Source organism: Rousettus aegyptiacus, unplaced genomic scaffold (assembly GCF_014176215.1).
Source record: "Rousettus aegyptiacus isolate mRouAeg1 unplaced genomic scaffold, mRouAeg1.p scaffold_m13_p_2, whole genome shotgun sequence".
In the NCBI taxonomy this organism is placed as follows: domain Eukaryota; kingdom Metazoa; phylum Chordata; class Mammalia; order Chiroptera; family Pteropodidae; genus Rousettus; species Rousettus aegyptiacus.
In genome coordinates, this window is record NW_023416295.1 from 126,303,322 (window position 1) to 126,328,062 (window position 24,741).

General features: G+C 47.7%; 1 protein-coding gene across 13 annotated transcripts; it reads right to left on the minus strand.

Moving 5' to 3' along the window:
- Positions 1-24,417, minus strand: IKZF4 (IKAROS family zinc finger 4). Of its 13 annotated transcripts, none has more exons than XM_036237058.1 (10): positions 23,859-24,417; positions 20,230-20,411; positions 16,561-16,608; positions 11,184-11,277; positions 9,828-9,932; positions 8,559-8,819; positions 7,706-7,873; positions 5,048-5,197; positions 4,447-4,647; positions 1-3,856 (listed from the first exon to the last, which is right to left on the minus strand). In XM_036237058.1, exons 3-10 carry the CDS (start codon positions 16,579-16,581, stop codon positions 3,096-3,098), a joined length of 1,761 nt encoding a protein of 586 aa, XP_036092951.1. In that variant the 5' UTR covers positions 16,582-16,608; positions 20,230-20,411; positions 23,859-24,417; the 3' UTR covers positions 1-3,095. The 13 variants fall into 13 exon arrangements, with proteins under 13 accessions (XP_036092951.1, XP_036092949.1, XP_016021311.1 ...); XM_036237056.1 differs by having other exon boundaries at positions 16,561-16,611; XM_016165825.2 differs by having other exon boundaries at positions 4,447-4,578; positions 16,561-16,611; positions 23,859-24,414.
- Between the last annotated feature and the right edge of the window lie 324 nt (positions 24,418-24,741).

The following is a 24,741-nucleotide window of genomic DNA, read 5'->3' on the forward strand; positions in this document are numbered from 1 at the left end:
CAGGGTGTTAAATTACTCATGTTTATTTATAACAGACCTTCAGCCAGTACAGTACAAAACTTACAGTAGTATATCTCCGTTACACAAATATTTACTTACAATATATTACATATACAAAATGCTTTGCAGTAAGTCTCAAAAGCTAGTTTAACTCCCCTTGAGAAAGGAGAAAAACTCTTTAAAAAAACGGGGAGGGGAAACCAGAGGAAGAGGAAGAGATGAAGGGACGAGGTCCAAGGAGACACGAAGCTTAGGCTAACAAATAAAACCCTGGGAGAGAGAGCAGAGGTGGTATTGCACTTGCTTCTGTGTTTTATTTTTTCTTTTTGTTTTTCATAACTTCTGATTAAAAATATATATAATATATATATATTATTTACACAAGGAAAGAAGCTGCCAGAAGTATTATAAAGTCCCATCTGCAGCTTGGACACTGACAGGAAAAAACAAAGGTCTGGAAAAGAGTCTATTTAGAAATTTTTTTGTATGGTGTTGATTTTGAATATCAATATAAAAGGAAAACACCTCTTTTCTCCATTTGGGTTTCAATGTTTTTTTTTTCTTTTTCTTTACTTTTTTAAATTTTATTTTATGCAAAAGGAGTTGGGAGAGAGAGCATGAGAGTTTTTGAGGTTCTGGAGCTGAAAGGCCCTAGAAAGTAGGATTTTGTACCTAAGACCCTGGTTAAAGTGCAGTGATGGTCTGGAGAGAAACAGAGTGCCCTTCTCTCCCCTCCTTAGCACCTGGTCTTGCCCTTCCAGTCGCTGCTCTCATGGGCTCAGGGTATAGCCTCAGAGCACAGTCCTTTCGTGTTCTAGGAGGTTACAGGTGCCAAAGCTGACTAGGGGATGGGATGGGGGCACCCTAAGGCTCCGCTGCCCCAGAAGGGACTAGTCCTTATGAGGTGTCACCAAATACACAGCAGACGCAGAAGAGGTGGTAGGGGGTAGATCTAACAGGAAGGGGCTCAATAACCAGAACAGTTGAGGAGAACTCCAGATATTAATCTCAGCTCTTCAGCCATCCTGAAACAAGAAGCTAGATCTACTGGGTGGTGGTGAGAAAACTCTCCCCTTCTCTAGAGATGCTCTCCTCCCAGATAACTCCCCCAACCTCTGCTCTTGGCAGCATCTGTTTATTGCTACATTGTCAAGGAGGAACAATCAACCACAATGCCCCTCCCAGACAACCTGGTTCTCTTGGGGAGATCACGTCATGGGGGAGAAAAAGGAGGAAGAAGAGAAGTTTTTTAGGGTCTCCCTTCCCATAAGAGGGCAAGGTAGACTCTTCTTAGAGCCCTTAAAAGCCCCAATCCCAGGGTCTGTTCCTTAGCCAACCCTTTACCATCCCCCTAAATTATCCCTGATAGGGAGTAAGAAAAGTAGGAGGCAAAAGAGCCAATAAGGAAAGGACATGTGGAAAGAAAGATGAAAGAGATAAGGAGAAAGAGAAGGACCAAGTGTTGTAACTTGTGAGGTGTTGTGTTTGGTTTTTAGTTTCTTTTTCTTTTTTTTCTTTTTTTCTTTTTTTTTTTTTACTATAGAAAAACAGCCTTTGGTTTGAATCTCAAGGAAGCAGAGAATGGGATGGCTGTGGCCTTGGGCAGAGAACTCTTGTAGAAAGAGACCTCCACTTGCAGTGGAGTGTATCTCCTCCCGCCCCATTCTCACTAACTAGGTTACCCAAATAGCCAGGGATCTCTGCAGTAGCCAGGAGAGTGCCCCCTCCTGCCCTACATCTGGGAGCTGAGTAAGGAAGAGGGCAGTAACGGATGACCCCCTTTCAGTCCTGCCCATCCTATTCTTGCTGGGACAAGAGTGGAATGGGGTGAGTGGCACATGCCTTTGCTTGTCCTGGGATAATTTTTGGTTATACTGAAAATTAGAAAGAGAGAAAAGAGACACCCTTTTCTCCCTGCCACTGATCCTAAGAACAGGGCCCAGAAGCCCGAGAATGAGAGGGTGAATCCTGCTGCGGGGAGAAGGCAGCATGACTGAGGGGTTGTACACCCCCTTATCACCAGACAGCAAAGCACTAGTTTCTCATAGGATGGGGACTGCAGGAGCCCCTGAGAGCCTAGGAAGGTCACTAGAGTGAAGAAGTTTGAAAGATGGAAGAGTACAAGAAGAATTTTGACCCAACCCCTTCCCATGCCCTGGTTCCCAGTTAGGCACCTGTGGCTCCCAATGTGTCAGAGACAGAGGACTGCAGACGTAGCCTTGGCCCCTGAGAATATAAAATTGGGGCACTCCATGGAGAGAAAAGCTACCACTGAGTAGACCGGCAGTTTGAAGAGAGTAGAGCAGTGGCAGGGGTTGTTCAAGGAGAGGGAAGAGATATATCACATCCTTGAGGGAGATCCTGAATGTGAGCTTTGGGGAACTCATATAACCAGGGGGATGTCAGGAGGACCCTCAGTCTCACGGTGACTGGGGAGAATTTCTTCAGCCCCTCCTACTTCCAAATGAGAGAATTCTTCATTTGTTCAAGAATAGTGCAAGCTGCCTAAAGTGAGAGGGCACAAGAGGTATGGAGTACCAGGTTGAAGGGTCCCAGAGAGAAGAAATAATGCCACAGAGCTAAGGTAGTGCCAGAGGGAGCTATCGGCATCAAAACTGAAGAATCGCATAAAGCAAAAGGTGAGAGGACTTAGAGCAAGAAGCTCAAGGTCCCTTATAACTAAGAGGAGCTTCCCACCCCCCTGGAGCTGTTGGAGAAAGCCAGATCAAAGAGAGAAAAATTAGGTCTAAAGTGGAAAGGGATTGTGGGAAGGAAGGTGGGGGAGCGCAAGTGACTGATGTAAGTTGAAAAAAAAAAGCAAAAGAAAAATCAACTATTTAATAAATAACTCAGTGAGTATGCTGAGATGAGAGAAGAGAAAAAGGAGAAATATAAGCGAAAGACTTATTTCATCACAATGCTTAAATCAGTCAGGGTAGGAGAGTATAGGTGAGGAGGGGTCAGGGTCAAGCGTGAAGTCAGGTAGCCAGTGGTGGGGGCTACACAGCAAAATTCCTTGGGATATGGTGGGGACAGAGCTAGACTTCTATAGGTGGGGCAGTGGAGTGGCAGCCTGAGGGGAGGGCAGTGGGTCACTAGCCCACCTTGTGCTCCCCCCGGACAATGTGGGAGGAGAATTCGTACCGGTCCTGGCTGTGGTAACCACAGATGTTGCACTCGAACGGGTCTCTGAAGCCATGGCAGCCCATGTGGATAGTGAACATGACATGGTCCAGAAAGAGGATGCGGCAGTGCTCACACTTGAAGGCTTTCACGGGCTCACCGCTCTCACCCACCACCCGAAGCACTTCCTTGGAGGGGCCTGGGGTGCCCCGTAGTAACCCTTCCTGCGGCTTGGGGTCCTCTTTGGTGTAGGCAGGACTGGGCCGACCCACCACAATGGTGGGAGGTGGCTGGGGTGGAGGACCCTGAGGGAGGGCTACCACTCCCCCAACCCGATCTTCGTGGTTGCTTTCTGTATCTGTGGAGTCCTGGCAGCCATTGCTAGGGGAAGCCCCAGGGTCAGTAAGGGGGCCTCGGGCCCGGTAGAGGAGAGGACCTCCATCAGCCAGGTCCTCGGGTCCCTCACCTGCTTCTCGGGACGCTGGAAGCTCCAGTCGACCGGGGATGGGCTGCATCTGGGTGTAGACAGAGCTGATGACAGGAGTGAGTTCTGAGATGCAATTGGTAGGTGGAAGGCGGAGGGGACGCAGATGCTCTGCCCCAACAAAGGCCAGAGAACCTCCAAAGCCAGGATCCAGGCCATGGTGTGCCACCAGCTCCACATCCTTCTCATAGCCACCCGAGTTCACATCATAGGGGAGGTCTGAGAGGCTGAAGCGCATCTGCTTCTCACCTGTGGAGAAGAAGCTCTCAGCAGGGCTGGGTTTAGAGAACTCCCAAGCTTCCCAGGATTATTTGTTTTCTCACCCATGGGGGATTGGCTGTAGAGATCAGGTACCTTTTGGGGCCACACCTGACTCTAGGCTATAATTTTGAGATGGACTCAGTCCCAACCCACTGGTCTTTAATACCTCTTTCTTTACTCTCTATGAAGGTCCAGGTCCTTAGGGAGCTGATGACCAGGGCCAGGTGGGAGGCCCTATTCTCATCTTCTCCCTCTGATTCTGAAGCCCTTCTCTCAGCAGCCATAGACTGAAGTCCTTGGTATTCTTAAAAACTGGGAGAGCTAGAGTTCCCTGACCCTTTCCTCATAGAACCACCGCAAGAGTCCTCAACGCTGACCCTTCTCCATCCTCTTGAGATAAATTCTCCCTCTTCACTCCACTTCTGTTCTGAGTACAGAGGCTGAGCACCAGAGACCACTGGACTGCTTTCTTTCCTTCAATCGAATCTCCAGATCCAACTAGGCTAATGACTACCAGAGCTCAGATTGAGATGAGCTATGGCTTAAAGTTGACTTCTCCTCTCCAACTGGACTCTTACCTACAAACTTCTGGGGGGTGGAACGCTTGCGTTTGGTGAGGCTGTTGGCCAGACGATCAATGAAAGTTGGCCTCTCAGAGGATGAGTGCAGCATAGAGTCTGGCACCATCTCCAGGTCACGTATCTCATCACCTAGTGGGAGGGAGGTGGGGACAGGTAGTAGCAGCTGAGTGGGGGTAGCACTGGCCCAGCAGCCTTCACCTGGGAAAAACCAGCAGGTCAGTAGCCAAGGAAGATCACACCCAATGCCTGGGAAATTAGGTTCTATTTACTTCACCCCATCTAAAGCTCATCCCAGCAACATGTCAGATAATTGTGGCCAATTATATACACTTGACCTTTGATTTTATACTTCTTTGTGTTCCCTCTCTCACATTAGACTAAGGACATAGATCAAATACTCCCCTACCTCTGGGTCTCCCTGTATGTAGCACCTACCAGGAGGCTCTGCACTAACTGGGGTGCTTGGGAAATTTACTGAGGTAACTGTCCCTTTTCCATGGACCTCATCCCTTTATGCAGCGAGGTGCTAGAATTACCCTGGTCCTGCACTCCCTCTGGCCCTGCCCTCAACTCCCCCATAGTCCTGCCTACAGCCCACCTGGCTGGCCGGCCAGAGCTTGGGCTTCAGTGCTGAGACTCTGCAGGTAGTTGTGGCACCGCTCCTTGTGCTCCTCCAGGGTGCTCTGCTGTTTGTAGCTCCTGCCGCAGTAGTTACACTTGTAGGGCTTGCCCACCGTGGGAGAGGAGACTGGAGGAGAGAGGAGAGAAATAGCATCAAAGTTACTTCTCCCTGTGCCCTGACTCTACGAAATCAACCAGGAGGAGAGGCACACTAGCATTAGGAGGAAGGGATCTTGCTCAGTTGAATTCTTCTATTTGCCTTCCCTTCCCCAACCTTAGTTGTAAGTATGGCCTGAAGACCAAAACTTGGAGAAGAGGGACAATGCGCAGCTGTGGAAGGAGAGAGGCAACCCAGGGCATATAGCAATGGGCTGCTAGTGGACCTCAAGGTGGCCATTGCTGCTCAAAGGAAAGAAGGACCCAGGGACTTTGTAGGGGATCATCCCTGGCAGGCAGGCTGGCCCCACCCCAGGATCTCAGAGTCTGGGGCCCAGACTGTGGTTTAACCTTTCCTTGTGGCAGGTGGGTGTCAGTGCTGTTTATCAGACAAGGGGATTTTTTTTGCTTACGAACTATCTGCTTTGGTTTGGGGAAAAGTGGTGGGCTGGGGTGACATAAATGAGAGCCCTCAGATCTGCCGACGTGGGGAGGGGCAGTTTTCACTGACCTTTACTTGTACTTTTTTACCTCCACTTTTAGCCTGGTTTTACTGCTTATTTTTCTTTCTGTCTCTCTACACTGAGATACCAAGAGAGCCCCAGAGAAACCATCACTGATAGAGAAATTCTGAGAAGAGAAAAAGAGTAAAAGAACAGAGAGGAAAACAAAGGAGAAGAGTAAAAGAAAAAGAACAACTTTGCGGGTCTTTTTTAAAAAAGAACAAGTTATAAAGATTTTGCTTCAACTAAAGAAAAAATGTTGGGAAAACTGAGATCGACACTTCCTTTAAAGACAACTTTTGAGATATTTGTGAAAGGAGAGAAAAAAGTGAGAGAAACGAGGTATTGTATATTTTATTTTATGTATCTTGCTACTACTGAGCAAGGTATCTCCAGGAGCACCTCCCCGCTATAACTCGCCCCCCCCTTCACCCATCCATGCCCCCCACCCCCGGCCCCACCTAAACTGGACCTTGATTTAATCAATCTACTGACATTTTGCTCTTGCTTTGTAAACCCAGGTATTTGGGGGATACAATGAAAGCCATGGTCCCCATCCACCCAAGACTTGGGGAAATGGCTTAACATCTGGAGAGGGACCCTGGGCTGTAATGGAAAGCATCTCACAAAAATGAGACCCGACAGTCTAACTGTGTCTTCTGTCCTTAATAATCTCCTATAGAACATCCAAAATCCTCCTCCCGCTGGCCTCCCTGTTAAGAATTCTAGGGGCCAAGCCCTCCTTGTTCCAAACCAGCAGGGGGAGCCACCCCTTTTCTGAGGGAAAGGAGCAGGAATCTCTGGTACTGGACCTTGATGGGGTTCCAGCGAAGCTGTAGAATAGCTCTGTGACCCGCAAATCTTTTTTACTTTTTCCAGAGCTTCAGTTTCCTTGTCAGCAAAATGGGGATAATAACATCTACCTTGGAATTGTTATGAGAGTCACATGAGACACAAGCGAAATGCTTTATAGATTATAAAGCATGAATCAACGATGATCTTTCTCCCCATTTCTCCACATACATAGAGATAAAGAGGTCCCGGCTCCGCGGTGAGAGAACCTAGAACAAGGTAGGGTGGCTGAAAAAAGTAGAGGGTGGTGAGGTGATTGCTCTGTCCCTTTAAATCCTGGCCCAGGAGAGTTTAGGAAAAGAGAAAAGTAGCAAGGAAAGTTTCCAAGGACAGACCCCACTAATTCTTTCCCCTCTGCCCTTCTTCCTGCCTTCTCCCAGTCTTGAGCTCCCTCCTTCTTGCCAGTTCAGCTCTTGGCTTCTTCCCAAATCCAAGCCAAAACCTTAAAACTTCGCAAAATGCTTCAAAAGTGCTATCTGTCCAGCTCATTCAGGCAGATATTGATTCGGTCTTGGCTGGGCTAGAAAATTGGGTTAGTCCAGTTCCCTGCCACTATTCCAAACACTGACCTCCAGGCCCTTGCTCTCGCTGCTGATAAGGATAAGGAGACAGCGTCTTGGGATGGGGAACCGAAATGGGATAATCTTTACTTAGGCTTCCTTTCTTCCAGCTTGGGAGGCCCTTGGATATTTTCAGGAACCAGTAAAAAGGTAAAGGAGAGGAGAGACCTCTGATGTTGCCAGGAGCAGGCAAACACAGGTGTGGGGCCTAGGGCAGACGGGAGTGAAAGGAGGGGTTTCCCTGGTGCTCAGAAGTGGGGGGTGATGGGGCACAGATGGTTCTGCCATCAACATGAACTTTAAAAACAGGGAAGGTGACTGTTAAGAGCCAAGAACGTCACTCATACTCCTCTTGATCCATGTCACAGACTGTGGCAGATATAAAATACCTCCTCTGCTGCCCAGAGGAGGGGTTAGAGAGGCAGGACCCTATCCGCTCTGGGAGTGCTCTGCCCTCCTCAGTGACAGACACTGTAACTCCCCAGATACAATAGAAATTGCTGAACTCTATTTACTGGGTGTACTGGTCTCATCCCCTCTTCTCCCACTGGAAAGGTCACTGACCCGAGTGTGTTCGGAGGTGGCCAGTGAGTGCATCACGCCGGCGGCAAGCGTAGTTGCAGAAGGGACATTTGAAGGGCTTCTCCCCAGAGTGCAGCTTGATGTGGCGCAGCAGGTTCCCCTTCTGAGTGAAGGAGGCACCACACTGGTTGCAGTGGAAGGGCCTTTCACCTGCAAGTGAAAGAACCAGATTCCAGAGGACTGGGTGTGAGGAACTTTGAAGGCTGAACCTAGTTCCCCACCCTCCATCCCACAGTGCCTGAGGGAAGGTGCTCAGAACCCATTTCTGAGAGGTGGGGCTGTGCCACTCACACAAATCCTGCTCAATAAAGATCCCTTGGGAACTGTCTTACCTTGGGAAGGTGTGGATTAGGGGATTGTGGCAGGGAGAAGGGCAGAGGCAGGAAACACTGGGCCAAAAGGCTGTTATCAAAAGCCAAGCCCCACAGGGCTCCCTCTGCCCCAGGAGCCCAAAGCCCTGGAAGCTGAGAAGACGCTTCTGTTTTCCCTTTTTTTTTTTTTCTTTATCATGAGCTGGGAGGGCCCAAATAATACCCAGGAGTCCTACCCCTCATTGGAATATAGGATCCTTCTTGAAGCTACAACACATTTTCCCCTCTCTTATATCATGAGAAAAGTATCAGCTCTTCTTAACAAAAGCTGAGGAAAGTGGCAGGGAAGTATAGGTGTTCAGGAAGTCTAAATTCCATACCCCCCACCTTTTTCCTCAGCTAGAAAATGTTCCAGGAGAGACCCTTCCCTTTGAGGCTGCCCTACTCCAGGCATGGCCTCCTAGCACTGCTTCCATACTTCCAGCCCAACCAGGAGCTCCTCCCTGAGTCCCTGGCTTACTCACCCGTATGGCTGCGCTTGTGCACCATGAGCACATTGGGTCCAATGCAGACCATGCCACAGACATCACATTTGAGCTTGCCATTGGGCAGCCGGATGCCACCCGGGGAGTGAGGCTCTGGCCCACTTCCATCACAGTAGCCCAGGGGCTCCGACAATGAGTCTTCCACAATCACACTATCGTCCTTTTCCAGGAGCCGCTCATCTGGCCCCAGCAGTCTGCTCGACTCCTCATCGCTGTACATTTCCACCTTGATGGAGTTGGCTGGAGGGCAGGATGGTGTTTAGGATAGAGACAGGCAAAGGGGAGAGCCTGCCTCCAGGCCAGATGGCACTCCTGAAGTCCAAAAGGGGTCTCCAAGTTCTGAGACATTCAGGCTTCAAAAGGGGCCAACACTCTAGGCATCCTGAGTGGTGATATCAGGGTCCTGCTGGGACCTGAAATAACTTTTTCCTCCTATTCCACTGACCAGGCAAATAGGCTTCAAGAGAAAAAAGTTGGGGTACATAGGATGTCTTCTACCATTGGGGAGTGGAGGAGGCTAAGGGGAGCCTATTTCCCTACTCTCTTGTCTTTAAGAAAGATGTCTGGCTTGGCCCTGGGCAGGAAGCCAGCCAGCAACTGGCAGGAAAATGGTCCTAGGAAGACTGAAGAGACAGGGCTAACGAGAGAGCAAAACTAGAAGACAGACATGGTTCACATTATCCTTCCACCCCATAAGACTGAGCCCCTCTACTCCCCTCCATAAAAATCTGGAAAGGGGAATGGAGGAGGGAGGAGCCACCGTGGAGAAGAAAGCTTTGGCTCTAGCTCTGACCTACATTCCTGGCTATTCCAACCATTTAGAGAATGTCACAGATCTAGGGCCAGCTGAGGAGGGGCAGTCATGGGGACCCTGTCTGGGCAGGATAATTGTGGGAGGGTGTGATGAGGAGATCCTTCTCATCTCTATTTCCTATCTAACTCCAGCTCAGGACCATTTCTACCTACCTGCTACTCCTACTCCAGACTATCTCTTTGGGGCCTTTACCTTAATCCCATCATGCATTTTTTTTTTTTTAAATTCCATCCTAGTCTGCCAGTGATCCTTTACTCTCCTTTGAGAAGTCAGGAAAAGCCTGGACACTAAACTCCTTAGTACTTTTAGAAACTCTGAGCAGGAAATCAGAAGGAGGCAGCAATGGGGAAATGGCTGCCAGTAGAAGATGAATCGAGGGCAAAACACAAACGTGGGGTGCCTAGTGCCAGGGAAGGGAAGGAGGGTACACTTACCACTGAGTGAACGGCTGGGAGAAGAGTGCTGGCTGTTGGGGGTGCTCACCGAGGGCCCCACTGGGGCCCCGAGGAACTCCTTCTCCAAAGATGAGTCCCCGCTACCTTGGAGGAGAGAACGAGAGGGCAGGTGAAGCTGCAGCTGGAGCCATTTACTGTCCATTGCCAAATCTTATCAAAATTCAGTTACACTTATCTTGTATCAATGTACAAGGCAATGTTGTATGCTGGGCACCATACCTTGTGCCCTTGACAGCCTGGGTGTCTGGAGCTGACTTCCGCGAACTCAGTGGCTGAGTCTTGCCCACCCTACCTTTATCTAGGCCTGAGGGGAAGAGCATCACTGCCTGACGTCCACAGGAAGCAGGGCTGGGGCTGGGCGGGCCAGGGTGGAGAGGAAAATGGGGGCCTCAGGAGGGAGGTGGCTCAGGACAGACGTTCTTCCCTACTGTTCCTCTCCGGAGCCCCCAACACCAGGTTCGGGATCTGCAGGAAGGGCAGCTGGAACTGTCTCGGAATCTAATGATAATAATGGCAGTCATAATAATGGCAGCTAACACTGAGTGCTTATTATGTGCCAGGCATTAATCTCTGCACCTTGAATGAATTATTTTATTTAATTGTCACAACAACTCTATGAAGTAGGCGCCAATATTCTCGTAACTTAGCAGGTGAGGAAACTGAGGCACAAAAGAGGCTATGTTACTTGTCCAAGGTCACATAGCTAGTAGTGGTGTAACTGGGATCTCATCACAAACAGTAAGAGCCCATGTCCTTAACAACCACCTACACAGCTGACTGGGACTCATTGTTTCAGTAGGCGAGAGTTGGGCCCATTAGACTTTCTAAAATTAGCAAAAATTTGGCTACTCTAAAAAGCCCCCTATCTGATATGATTCCAACCAAATATTTACTACTTCATGCTACCTTACAGTGAAATAATTAGTTTGTTTTCAATATATTTATTTTAACATGTTGACAAATTGCTTTGTAAAAATTTTTGAAAATTTCACGTTTTTAAAAATCAAATAACACACCTGAAGATATGAATCATGTCTTTAAAAAAAATCCCTCCTCCCCACAATCTTCTACACAAATATATAGATGAAATAAAACACACGAAGATAAACACACACAGAGACACAGAAAGAGATCACATATGTGGATGCACATAAAGAAAACATACTTACTGGGATAAACATACCCATAGCCTTCTACGTTATCTGCTAACATGAACATGCATGGATGTGAGCACACAGGCCTAAATATGAGAGAGACACACACAAACCCTAAAATTCATCCCTAAAGTCCACCTATTAGTACTTTACCCAATTTTCCAGCTATATACATACTTACTTTCACAAAATAAAGATTCCATTATAAAATGGTTGGAGTCGTGGGCCTGAGGCAAGAAATCCGGAACACACCCTCCTGAGGGATCCCTCTCCAGCTTTGGTCAGTGGGAAGAAAACAACCACTCAGGACTTTGGGACCATTTCCCATTCATATCCTCTCCTAAAAGTCCCACTTCCCCCACTCTATCCCATCAAAGCCTGAGGAAATTCATTCACTATCTATAGAAAAAGCCTTATGGTTTAAAACTGAGTTTCCCCAGCTGTGGCTCTTTAGATGAGCCATGGTTATCTATAAAAGTTGCCCCAAATCAGAACCACACACATATAACAAAGTGAGTATCTCAGAGTTGTGGGTTGAGACTTGTAGACCCAGACACAGTTGGAAAATACATTCTTTCAACTATGTGTACTGTTTCTAAGAAGGATTCATTCCTTTTCAAATAGTGCTGACTTGTCCTAAATCACTTGATGTTAGCATTGGGGGAAGCACAGGACTCTGGGCCCTGGCACCAAGTCCTTGACCCTAGAAGGATGAGGGAGCTTGCTGGAAATTCATTGCTGGTCCCAGCCTACTAGGTTGAGGCTGCCTCTTGGGGCCAGGGGCTTGATATATGGGGGGAAATATCCTTAAAGGGATGTCTAGGGACATTAAGGGGAAACATCCTTTGTGGCTTTCCCTATTAAGGCCTGGGAAGAGAAGGAAGAGCAGGTGCCTCCAGAGACACGCCAGTAGTTCAAGAGGTTCTCTGATGCCATGACCCTCCCTAGGACAAAGGTAAGAGGGAAAAATAGGCTCAAGTCTACTTTTACGGGACTAATACATAAAAATGAATCATTTCAGGGGTTGGAAAATCTTTATGAGGCCCAAGGGATTTTGATTTCTAGTAAAAGGGTGAAAAGGACTAGAATCAGATTTAGGAAGTCCAGCAGTTCCTCTCTCAGCCTCAGAAACCCCAGTGAGGGAATTTCAAATGCCTGGGACTCCCAAGAAATCCCAGACTGTCAAAGCCAAGAATTAAGGCTTCTCTCAGGTCTCAGAGACATTTTCTTGGTCAAAGTCATCATAGACTGGCTGAACCCCCAGAGGGCAAAGCCAAATCATGAGATTCACATCAGAGGAACTAGGAGGTGGGTATAGGGCAGAAAAGCAGGAAGGAGAAGAGAGAGACAGGAACCAGGGTAATATTCTACAAGCTAAATGTGTATTCATGAGCTGAAGGAGACTAGCCTTCCACTCCTGCTGCCCTTCCTTGATCCCTCAGAGTAGCTACCTCTAGGGAATAGCCATGAGGTCGGAGAACCTCCACACTACTCTGCAAAGGACCTCATCCTAACTGCTTTCTCTTTCTTGACCAGGGACTCCAGGGTAGCAGGATGCTAGCCTGCTAGCAGGGAATAGTGGGTACAGGAGCAAAGAAAGCCGCCCATCCCCAGTTCTATTGTGGGGAGGTTGTTGAGGCCCCTCAGATCTCTGTTCCAGGCTAAGGCCTCTGCTGCCAAGGGTTCCCTTTACCTTGATTTCCCCTATTACCCATTCCCACCCAGGCCTGTCTCGGCATTTCATCCTGGGCAGTTCTACATCTGTCCCCAAGGCCTAATCAAGATGTCACCACAAGCTCCCACTGTCCAAGTCGCAGTCTTTGCTTAGCAACACCAAACACCCTTTCCCATCCTCCGCAAGTGTAAGGAGGAACGCCCCCTCCCCCGCCACAAACATACACAGCCCCCATCCTCTCTCTCCTCAGGCTCGGGAGTTGTTACTGAATTGGCTCCCTGGCCCCAGCACCCCCCGTCCCCCCTCCACTAGCCACCTTCTGCCTGAACTTACATTATCCTTCCCTTGCCGGTGAGACCCTGGGGTGCGAATGCGGCCGCCGCCTTGGAAACGGCGAGGGAGTGCGGGTGGTGTGTGCATGTCTGCGTCTCGGTGGCAGGCAGGGGTGAGCCCAGCCACTCACCTTCCAGGAAGCGTGGATTCCTGGAAGTGAGGGGAACCGCCGTCATTTCGCAGGCAGCGGCAGCGGCACGGTGAGCAGGGGCCCACGGCTGCAGCCAGCAAGAAGAGCTTAGCCCAGGGTGTATGTGAGTGAGTGAGTGAGTGAGTGAGTGAGTGAGTGAGTGAGTGAGTGTGTGTGTGTGTGTGTGAGAGAGAGAGAGAGAGAGAGAGAGAGAGAGAGAGAGAGAGAGAGAGAGAGAAGGAGAGGAGAGAGAGCGAGAAGGAGAGAGAGCGCGCGCAAGCGAGTACACCCTTGGATGTGCTTGGGGAGGGGGCTGGAGAGAATGTATCTGTGTGTCTGGTTCTTGGCGGGCGGGCGCGGGGGGGGGCGGTGATGCTAGGCTACAGCATCCCTTCCCAAAGCCAGTGAAGGGGCGGGGGTGGGGGTGTGTATGTACAGGGAGGGGAAGGCAGATGCTGTTGCCCTCGTGCCCAGCAGACAAAGAGGAACTGCACAACAAATGCCTGAGAGAGGCAAGAGTCTGTGCGAGAGAGAGAGAGATGGATGGGCCCTCGAGGTGGGAGGGAGAAAGGGGGGCCCCCAGGGAAGGCCCAATCCTCCGCCAGCTGGGGAAGCCAAGGCCCCAGAGGTCATGGGGCCCAGGACACAGGGCAGCTTCAAGGCTCTCAGATCAGCAGAAAGCCCCTCCCCCACCAAACTCTAGCACTCGTATTCTCTCCTTTCCCTCCTCCTCCAGGAGGGAGGTCACTCTGTAGATCTGGCGACTGACAGCTCCCTCCTTCTCAGCAGCGAGAGGGCCCAGCAGAGTCTGGTCTCGGGCTGGTGTGGCTCTGTGGCCCTGAGCCCTTTCAGGTCCCAGGCAAAATACTGGTATAGCTTCCCAACCTCCTCTCCTCCCGCCTCCCGTGCCCTTGGGGCTCGGCAGGACGCCGACAGCCCTGGATGAATCCGCCCTCTATCAAGACAAGGCCTCTGCTCCCTTCCCTTCCAGAGGAGCTGCTCACTGAAGTGCTGACCTACTTTGGAGACTAGATTTTCTGATTCCAAGAATTTGGGGGTGGGAGGGGCTTTGAAACTTTGGGCTGCCTACCCCCGGATCCCTTTCTACTAAGGCTCCCTTAAACATTTCACAGTCCCAGAAAACTTGGGACAAGCACTGCTCAGTCAGTTAATTGCATGAGCTGTGTTTCAGCAATTCAGTTTCCCTTGAAAGACAGGGAAGGAGGGAGGGGGGAGAATCCCTGTGGTAAATTAATGGGCTTTTCCCTTCTCTTCCCTCTCTCCCACAGGAGGGAATGATCTGCACCTTTAGAAGGAGATAGGGGGAGAAAAGATGGAGTTTCTGAATTAGGTTCTGTGAGGTAGGAAAATCTCCTTGAAGAACAAGAGAGATACCCCTTTCAAGAAGCCAGGTGAGGAAAGGCCACCTGTTGTGTAGGCAGAAGAATTGTGATGACTCTGAAGGAACCACTGGTGTGCACTGCAGCCTTTCTCACAGCTTCCATATCAGCCCAGGAGAGATGGGTCAGCAACATGATCTCAGAAGCCCCTCAAGTGGACTGTCTGCCACGCTCAGTCTTGCAGGGGTTACTTTTCAGAGCCAATGTTAGCCCTACCTTGATTTTCCCTTTTCCCTTTCTAAGGTAGCTGCTGACATCTAGAATTCTCAAAACACAGATGAGGGGTTTCTGGCCTCCACTGTCATTCAAAAGCCATCCTAAGCAGAGACCTCTTCTTATCTAGGTATTGCCAACATGCTGGAAGCAGGGAAAGCATAGTTTCTTAGCACAGCGAAGCAAACTCTCTCAGGAACGTTCCTCTAATATCCAACATTCTCCAGAGATAGCACTGGAAAGAGCTCCATGGGATATTTCCCCGGCCACCTTCCTGGTTTTTCATTTGCCTACCATAGGGCAGGGAATGGTTTTTATCCATCTGAGTGGTCCCCAGCAATAAAGTAGGGTCCTACATGTGGTTGTTGCTCAGTAGCGGTTTTCTAAACAGGCTTAACTGAGCAGGAGGTAAGAGGTTTGGCTGGTTCCTTAGAAGGGTTATGACTTTTGTACCAATAAAGTCTCTTTCAATTAAGTTAGTCCACTTGTCCCTGTCCCTCTGTCCAGCATGTCGCAGGTACTGCATGCCTTTATTCATTCCAACTCCTTCCCTCCTTAAATAAAAATGGGGTTAGAGTCGACGTCGTCCCTTACATTACCCAGGTGTTATTGATGACTCTGAAATGTGTACCTGACCCATCCTGCTATCTCCCTTAGCACATGCCCATAACTCCTCCATTAGTTTCACTTGAGGGTTAAAAAAAAAAAAAAAAAAAAAAACCAGCTATAGGTCATTTCTATAGTGGTGCTTGGATTTCTGATGGAGATATTCATCATGTCAAAACCAAATCCTGGTTTTCCTTACATCTTATAATCATTTCCTGCCCTGACATTCTAATGGTCCACAAAATGATTCCTTTCATCTTAGAGACGCTCTGTCTTGGGCCCTTTCCTATACCCTTAGAGAGGGACCCAAATAAAGTTCCTTATTTTTTTTCCCTTGTTAAACTCTGAGGGGATCCTGATTACTTTCATATCTCTAAAAGCCAGTCATACTATAAGCAATGATCTTATACCTGCTATAGAGTATTTGGCAGGTATGAAAAGCTACATGTTATGATTGTAGAAAAGGACTGAAAGAAGTGAGAATTGGGCTCTCTATCTACTTCAAAGACTGTAAGTTGTTGGCCCACTGGCTAAATTTGGCCTACAGATAACTTTGGCTTGCCCCATGGAACATTTAAAAAAATATTGAGTCATTATTTTTAAATGGAAACATACGAGATAAAATCTGGATTTCTGATTTCTCTTAAAAAATTGGAAGTTCTGGCCACACTGGCTACACATTCCCACATGGCAATGACGTGGGCACTGAAGAGCTCATGTTTTATTAGGTAGGATATGTGTTTTCCAGGTCATGACAATCCCCTACTCTTCTATTCTGTCCATTATCCTAACCTGGGCCACTTATTTACATACCCACCTGACCTCAAAAGGCCTTTGAGGTCTGAAACTCTGCTCCACTCTCTACCTGGCTGGGACAGAATGTCATGTTTGGCTGGTGACCTCAGAGCACAGAAGGAACCATACCTTCCTTCAATTGCTTTGCTTTAAATCATTCCTCTCTAATAGTCTCTACTCGTATTCCCCTCCTACTCCCTTCCCCTTCCCCTATCCCCCAAGAAGTCTGGGAAGAGAATCTCTAGGGAATGTAAAATGACCAAAATCAAATGCACACTGTCAAGCATTACCAAGCGTGAGTGTTAGCTTTGTAACTATGGCACTCAGAGGACCTATGCTAGGCTGAAGACTACTCCACAGGAGAGTGCTCCAGCCCCTTACGAGGAGAATGCACAAGAGGGCATACCAGACAAATAGGAGCGGCCATTGCAGTCTTCTATGTCCATCTTAGATTCTGCTGAAAAAGAAAATAGCTACTATTAGAAGCCAGATCTGGGAAGGAAGAAGGTTTCTTGGTAACATTCTGGAGTTAACAAGAAAGCTAAAGGGTCACTTAAGTGTGTTCGGACCCTATCCTAAAGAAGAAAAACTTCATACTTAGTCCTGGCATGAAAGACAATGTATCCTAACTTACAAACTCCTGAGTCTCCTCCAACCCATAACTTCTGCTTCCCCAGCCTTTGGGGTAGAAACACTGGCTTATTCCAGAGTGGTCCTGGTTATACAGTTTTGAGAGTAGACCCTCTCCCTGTAGGTGGAGCTGATGCTGTAGGAAAGGAGGCAGGTTACATCTCAGCTCTGCCCTTGGGAGGCAAAGAAACAGTCCCATAGAGGCTCTATACCTTGTTAAGGATGGGGTAGTAATAAGAGGAAGAAGCAGGATTCAGTCATTCAAGGTCTTTTGTTTTGGGTATGTGGTAGGAGAGGGATAAGAAAGTGGAAAAAAGGAGGAGGGCAGCCCGCTTCAGGTTTAGTGAGGAGTCCTCTACTAAAGGTATAATAAACAAATTAAACCTTTAAATAGCTTACCCCACATTCCTGTCAATTACTTCGCTATTTTATTGTTTTTAAAAGGGGAGGGTGAGTCTGAATTTAAAATGCAGGTTAGTCTATTTGAGGTAAGGCAGGCAGTAATTGGCAGTACAGTAGTAAACAATCCAGAACTGAGAACAATTAAAAGTGATAATTTGTTGCAATGAATTATCTCCTTAGGAGCCTGTGGGAGGAGAAAAAAAAATCTGTTTAGTGGGAATTTACATACATCCAAAATTGCTTTTGTGTTCATCTAATGAAAAATAAATACCTCAGGGGTAGATTTTGGGGAGCAAGAGTGGAGCAAGGAAAGAGCCTGAGCTGCTACCAGGATTTTTGGTCTCTTTGAAGGATCTCACTAAGGCAGATGGATGAAAATTTGAGTTGCTAATAATGTATTGATAGAAGCAGGGGTGGGGAATTCTGGAGGGCACACCAGGGGAAAGTATCTATTACCACCCCCCCCCCCATCTTGGTCATTCTTATCTAGTGCTGAGAGATATCAAACTCCTCTAAGTCTCAAGAGGAAACCTGAAACATGGGCTTTCCTTCACTCACGAAGCAGATTTCACCAAAGTGATTGCTAGTCTCACCCAGGAAGAGTAGGTATGGAGGACAAATTTTTCTAAGTGTATTTTCAACTCTCTTCTTGATGTACTCCCTGACATAGAATGACTGCTAGACCAAGCCACAACAATATGTGGTTCCTTGATTAGAAGAGTCCAAGTCCACAGGGGTCAGCAAACTCATACCCTGTGGAACTAGCCAGAGAACTTGTGGTGATTAGAGATCCAAAGATGAGGGCGGGTCACCTAGTACTCATTAGGCCCCTTTCATTTCCAAATCATTAGCTCCATAATTGCCCTTTGGGATTTTTCAAAACTACTGCAAAGCTCAAGATGCCACACGTGACTTCCTACACACACACACACACACACACACACACACACACACACGCATGCACGCACACACGCATGCACACAGGAGAAGAAAGAGTGAGCAGGATTTTCCCCATTTTCTGTTTGGAGAAACTGAGGCTCGGCACAGTTGGCTTGTCTCAGGACTCATGGTGAGACTAGAATAAGAAAAAGAATGCAAGTCTCCTGCCTCTCTGAGGTGTGCTCTTTCCAGTAAATGACCCCGCTTCCTTTCAAAATCCAGGGTACTCAAGGCCTTCATGGATCTCTTGCTTTTCCCTGGTTCTAACATCAATTAAGGCATCTTTTACTTTGGTGTGTTCCTGTGGGAGTAAGGTCTGTTACTGAAAAAGGAAGAACAAGTTGAACAGGCTCTACCAAGAGAAATATGCTAATGCAATTATGTGTGTGTGTGTGTGTGTGTGTGTGTGTGAACCAGGGGCTAGACAAGCATTAGGTAGGCAGAGCAGTTGAAGCTTAGCATTCAACCAGCATTGGCTCAGGAAATGCATCTCATTCTTGGACACCTGCCCAAATGGCCCCAAAACAATTTCCAGAAGGGTCTGGAAATTGTTTTCTGAGTTGGACTTTATTCCTAGCATTAAACTGAGCTCTTCTGGTTCTTAATTGCTCTTAACAGGTACTCCATGACACATTTTGGACCACATAAGTCTTCAGCTGCCTCCAATTGGTCTAAATGCCAACTTGGTAACCCTGGAAGTGAGAGGGCACCGAGATTCTGTTGTTCCCAGTCCTGGTATTCTGAAAGCCAAGAGCAAATCAGTAGATGAACTTCATTACTGGCTGAGGTCCCCAGGTGGTACATATCTTCCAATCTTCCCACTCCCCATCCCTTAAAGAACCTCCTCCCCTGCCAGGCAAGGCAGGCAGATCTTAGAGTCTCTTTAGAGTAAGAGGGTTAAATTAGGCAGTCCCAACTGGAGACACACTGCACAGGGAGGAGATAAAGGAGAGAGAAGTTAGTTACACAAGACAGGTTTGGCTCAAAGATCTTGGAAGGAAACTGGCTTTATATCAACACAGATGTCATTCAGTGATAGAGGTAGGCACATATGTACCGTAAATTCAGTTCAGTGAGCTGAATATAAAACAACCAGAAACTACTAATCGCTCAATTCCAAAGGAAGTATCTCTGTGAGGAGAGAAGTCATTGTAACCTCTGGAGACAAAGATTTTCTTCCTTGTTCTTTTGAATCCATTTGGTACCATAATAAGAGTCTTCCATAGCCTTGAATTTCTGCCATCAACATAATGTCACATATGAACAGTAATGAGCATCCCTTCTAGATAGAAGATTTCCCACTACACTTCCTGGCAAGCAGCTGGTGAGGACCAATCCAAGGTCTGGGTTCCAAGGGCAGGTCAGGAATCAGCTACTACCCCCATCTCCCTATCTCTGCAAAACATTTCCACAGCTCTAACTATTGGTGACAAAAATGTCAGAAAGTCAAGATTTCTCCGTGTAGTGGCTCTGAAAGCCTAAAATGAGATGGACATCGCAAGTAATTAAAGCTCTTCGAATCCTCCAAGGAATCCTGTTTGAACCACTGAAACTCCAAAATTGGAATTTAAAACATACTCGATGAGGCCTAAAGTGGGTAGAAAGGTAGTGAGGGGGATATTGTTGGGAAAGAGGGTGGAGGTGGAGAGTGAAAAGAATCCATGCCATCCTTTGGTTATTATTCCTGAACTACAACAGAGAGAAGTGGAAATTTTTTCTCTGGTCTCCCTTAGGACCTGGGATCTGAGGTGGAGCCCGCGATTAACAAGACAGAACTTCCCACCTGCCTGGGAGTGAGTGGTTCAGTTACTTCAAGTAGATCAAACCACAGCATCACCCTCTTCTGTCTGTGCCTTCATGAACTGAATAAATTGAGCAATAACATGTTGGAATCACATAGCTGGCTATCTAAACTACCCACCAAGGCTCTGTCTAATTGGGGAGGGGGAACAGGTGGTGGGGTTGAGCAAAGAGGTGGAATTAGGCATTGTCTGCAACCTGACTGTGTATGCCTTTCCAGGAAACAGACTGTGAAATTGAGCAATTTGTAGCTCTGAAATGATCTTTAGGGACAACCTAGTCCCCCTCTAAAGGAAACACCCACCTTTTCTCAGCTCATGTGTCTGTCCTTACAGCAGGAAGATCTGCCTCATTTTTCACCAGGCTGTAAATGGTGACTGTCCATCTACATATAACATGGACGAAGACAGCTCAGCTTCTTATCCAAGTGCTTGGGGAGCAGTGCAGAAGGATGAATTCCCAGGTCATCCTAGGAATGGCAGGGCTCTAAAATAAGAAGGGGTAAGAGCTGGAAACACAACACCTGGGCAGTGGGAAAATATCACCTCATTGTCTCCTGTTAGACCTCAGATTAGTGCATCTTTTCTCTTGTTCTTTGTGCTTCCCTGTCCTCCCAATTTAGGCTGCAGAAGAGAGAGAAGTCTAAGGTTTATGGGTGGGAGCAGAAACAGTCATACCCCTCCCATGTCTCATTTCAGGACTTAAGAAATTAAATGTCCAAACTAAACAGTTTAAATCGCTAGGTGGGGTGCACATGAGATGATACTTTCTGGGTTTTGGGGGTATACTCTTGAGTATATAATCCCTGTGTTTATAGAAAGGTCCCACAAAGTCATTGCTCTATGTTTGGACAGGTTGGGCAAAGTAGAGCAGAGGAATTCAATTTGAGTATTACAATAATCAGTTTTGAAGCTAATGATGTCCAAAAGAGGGTTAACTCCATCAGGTGAAGTTTGAAATTACACCGATATCTCAACTAAGTATTCTGACTGGGATGGGATGGCAAAAACTTGGAAGACATAGCAATAGTTGCCTTTGGTGGCAGTCCTGGCCAGAAGTCCTTAATGTATGCTAATCAAAAGAGTTCACTGTTGTTTGGACCAGAAAGATGTTTTGAGGCTACTCTGCTAATAAAGAACTTTGTTCTGACAAGCTTATTTAGTAAGCCTCTCTTCCTGTGGAGGGCCTTGGAGCAGGGGTGCTCTAGAACCTGAGGAATCTTGGCACTAGAATGGACTTAGAGATGATCTGCAATCTCTTGTTTTTAAGAGAAACAGCAGCAAAGCCCAGAGTCACCCATCTGGTTAGTGATAGAAGTAGGACAAATAGAATCCAGGTTACTAGTCTGGGGTTCTTTCTATCATTGCACAAAGTTAAATATTTCCATAGCTGGAAGGTTTGGAGGCACTCTGCTTGCTTGCTTTCTTGAGTGACAAAATGAACAGTTTTTGGGTCTACATCTTAGTGACTGAAATCCTTGAACTAAAAACAGGTTTATGGATGAGAAAAATAATTTCCTGCCCATGTCTCTTCAAAGATTATAGGGCTGAGGAAAAAGCCAACCTAGACACTCACTAAATATCTTTAAGGTAGAAACAGGGCTTCTTGGCTCAAGCAGTATGCCAGCATAGGTATTCCAGCAGAATCTACAAGGTTGATGCTACCCCAGGAGAGACCAGGTCATTCATATCAGCACTACCCTTTCTTAGATGTTTTTGTCTGATAAAACTTGACCCTGTCTCTCTGTTTTCAATACAGAGCCCAAAACTCTTCTGAGAAGAGGAGATAAATCAAACAGCTCAGAATTCAGAGCCTTCTCCAGCAGGGTCAAGAGACCAACAAAGAAAGGGAGTCCCTCTGCCTGTGGCATTGTCTGCACCTACAGGATCCCACACTTTTTTCTTCCCACAGAGGAAAATGAGGCTAGAAATAGCTGCCCAACAATAACTTATCTTTATTTTTCCTTGGCTACTTTGTGTGTGTGCTGAGAGAAGAGAAATGGCCAGTCTGGGAGAAAATAATTCCTTTGTGGATGTTGGAGGGCACAGGGTAAAGGTGGGATAATGTTCTTACCATGCTGGGAAGTACAAGCTGAAGATTTAAACTAAGAGGAAATAAAGAAGAAACTTTCAGTTGCATTACCACTGGAAAAAAGTCAGGACTTATTTCTGAGCCAAGTCTTAAAATATGTTGTATCCTTAACCTGCTGGAAGGAGATTGCCCAGAAGCTACAACTGAACTAACTGCACTCAGTGGGCAATAAAGACATTATGTTTTGTGCTTAAGACATCAGTATCTACTGACTAGGGCAAGATATAATTCTGAAGCTGCCAAAGTGAGGGTAGTTCCCACCACCCTGGAGCCCACCCTAGAAGTACCAGTGAAACCTTTCCTGCTTTCCAATGGTAAGGCTATGTTCTTCTTTAAAGACCTTATTTTTTATCTCAGGAGCCACTCTTCTGTTCTCATGACCCAGGGAGCTGTCCGAATTCTCTGGCTTTAGGCTGTTAGTGTGGAAGGCTGAAGTCACCCCCATACCACAAAGTGAAGTTCATTGACCTACTGGCAGACCCATGAGGGGATAAGGGATTCCTGGCTAGGCACATAATATATCTCTACTAAACAAGATGCTACACTTTCAAAGACTGTCTAATTTGGCCTTTTATCTGTTCTTGTCCTCAGTATCTAAGTTTTCTTAAGTGGAAATATTCTAGGTAGTCAGACACTTGTTTTCCGTGCTTTCCTAAGGATATGAACATAGGAACGTCATCCAGGCTAAGTGAACGAGCAGTAGAAAGGGAAGACAGCCAGTTCTCAACATACTTCAGCTTGGTCATGATGATGGAAGGCCTAGAAGTGACATGTGAGCGAGTCAGGAACATATCAAGCTTACAACTATTGCTCGAAGGGCTCAGACCGGGGAGACTAAGGCGCAGCTGCAGCTATCAAACATGTAAGTAGGGGTCAATAAGAGTAACAACAGTAAACAGTTTTGCTTATGAGAGAAGGGACTGAGGCAAAAGAAGATATGACACAATGTGGTTGGTAATGCATCAAATCTTCCTGGAAGCAGAGTTAGTAAATTCTTGACTTTGGAGGGGGAGAAAGTACCTTATTTCCTAAACATCTCCTATCTAGAGGTCCATGTTCCATTAAACATTCCACTGTCTTCAGATAGAATCAGTCACGATTTTTTATAAAAAGCATAGAAATCAAACAAAAATTTAAAAAGCGAGAATCTATAACGCTAGCAAACAAGGGTAAAGAAAATAAATAACTGGGATGACGCTGTGTGAGGGGGTACATGGAGGGCTCTTTTAGTTTAGACCCACTTCCTGTTACATTTCTTTCTTAGGGCTCAAATACAGTAAATCTCTTCCATCTCAGCCTTGTTACTCAGGTTTCCTAGACTTCTCACCCTACACAGTACCCCAGACAGCACTTTTTCCTCTACCTTAAGTTTCTTCTCTATCACGTTTCTCACACTTAGCTCATTGCCTCTCAGATCTTTCCCACCGAGGCCTGTCTTTCCCGCCAATCTTCTCGACCAAACCTCAGGGTCCCTTGTTTTTTCCCAGGTACCTTCTCTGATTCTACTTTCTCTGCTCTGTCCCTCTCTGTTCTACCCCAGTCTATCCCACAGAGGAACCTCACGTATGCCAGCTCGTACGTGTCCTGGGTCCTCTGCCTTGACCCACTTCCCGCCTTTTTAGGACCCCTAGGTCCCTGCTACCTCGCCCTCAATCCTGGGGCCTCGCGCCCAACTACCCATGAACATTTTCCTTCCTTCGGGCGGAAGCCCACCCAGCGACCCACTCCCCGCCTACCCCGCGCCCACATTTCCCCTCACTTCTTGCCTAAGCCCCTCAGGCCCCGCCCCCGGCGCCCGAGGCCCCGCCCCCGCACTACGCCAAAGCCCCGCCTCTCACTCACCTGAGGCTCCTCCGCGCGCGCGCTGGCTGGGGGCGGTGAGCAAGAGGGGTTTAGGTATTGGGGGGAAAGGGGGCGGGGCGGCGGGGGTCCCCCACTCTGGCCCGGGCGGCCCAGTGCGGGGGTAGTGGGGGTCACTGAGGCAGTGACAACCAGACCGGAGCCGGGACCCGGACCCTCAGCGGCGGCGGCTCCATCTCCATCAGCGACTTCACCTGAGGAGGGACGGGTTCCCCCCATAAACCCCCCCCATCACAGCCGTCTCCCCTCCCCCGAACAACTTCCGGTCCCACTACCAGGCGACAGGCTGCGTGGCCGAACACCGAGCGCCCCCGAGCCGGGGAGACTGCTGGGGAAAGAAGGGAGAAGAGCTAGGGGAGAATAGCCGAGCGCCGAAAGATTCAAGTCCGAAAGGCGCGGTCGCGTGCAAAGGGTAACTCAATGCTTCATCTGCAACTAATTTGCAAACTAGACGCACATTGGACACCCCATGTGTCCTGGCACATCTGCCCCTAAGGCCAAATTTTGCCCCAGAACCTCCGAAGACAGTATTGATTTTAACCTTAGCATTCTTTGCCTTTATTTCCTGCCAAGTGTGTAGGAATGGAGCAGGGCGCGGGGGGGGGGGGGCGGGGGGGGGAGGGAGGAGTTTCAGGTTGGCAAATTTTTGAAAATCTATTGGGGAGTATATCTTGAGTTCAGTCCCCTAAGTAGCGCTGCAGATGCTGACAGACTTCTGAGAAGGAAGCCCTACTTCTTGACTTCTCTGCACCTGTTTCTTGTTCCTTTCTCCCACCTTTTGTTTTGGATTACCTCACTACACATCCCGGTACCAGTGCATTTCTCTTCTGCAATATGCTCACTCCCCAGCCTCAAGAAGTACCAA

Bases quoted from the DNA above. Each gene is read 5' to 3' on its own strand.
- IKZF4 (XM_036237055.1), bottom strand. From the start codon at position 13,097: ATGCACACACCACCCGCACTCCCTCGCCGTTTCCAAGGCGGCGGCCGC. The intron at 11,278-13,010 runs GTAAGTTCAGGC...CACTGACCAAAG, and splicing joins ACCGGCAAGGGAAGGATAAT to CTGGAGAGGGATCCCTCAGG. The intron at 3,857-4,446 runs GTAAGAGTCCAG...TCTTCTCCACAG, and splicing joins CACCCCCCAGAAGTTTGTAG to GTGAGAAGCAGATGCGCTTC.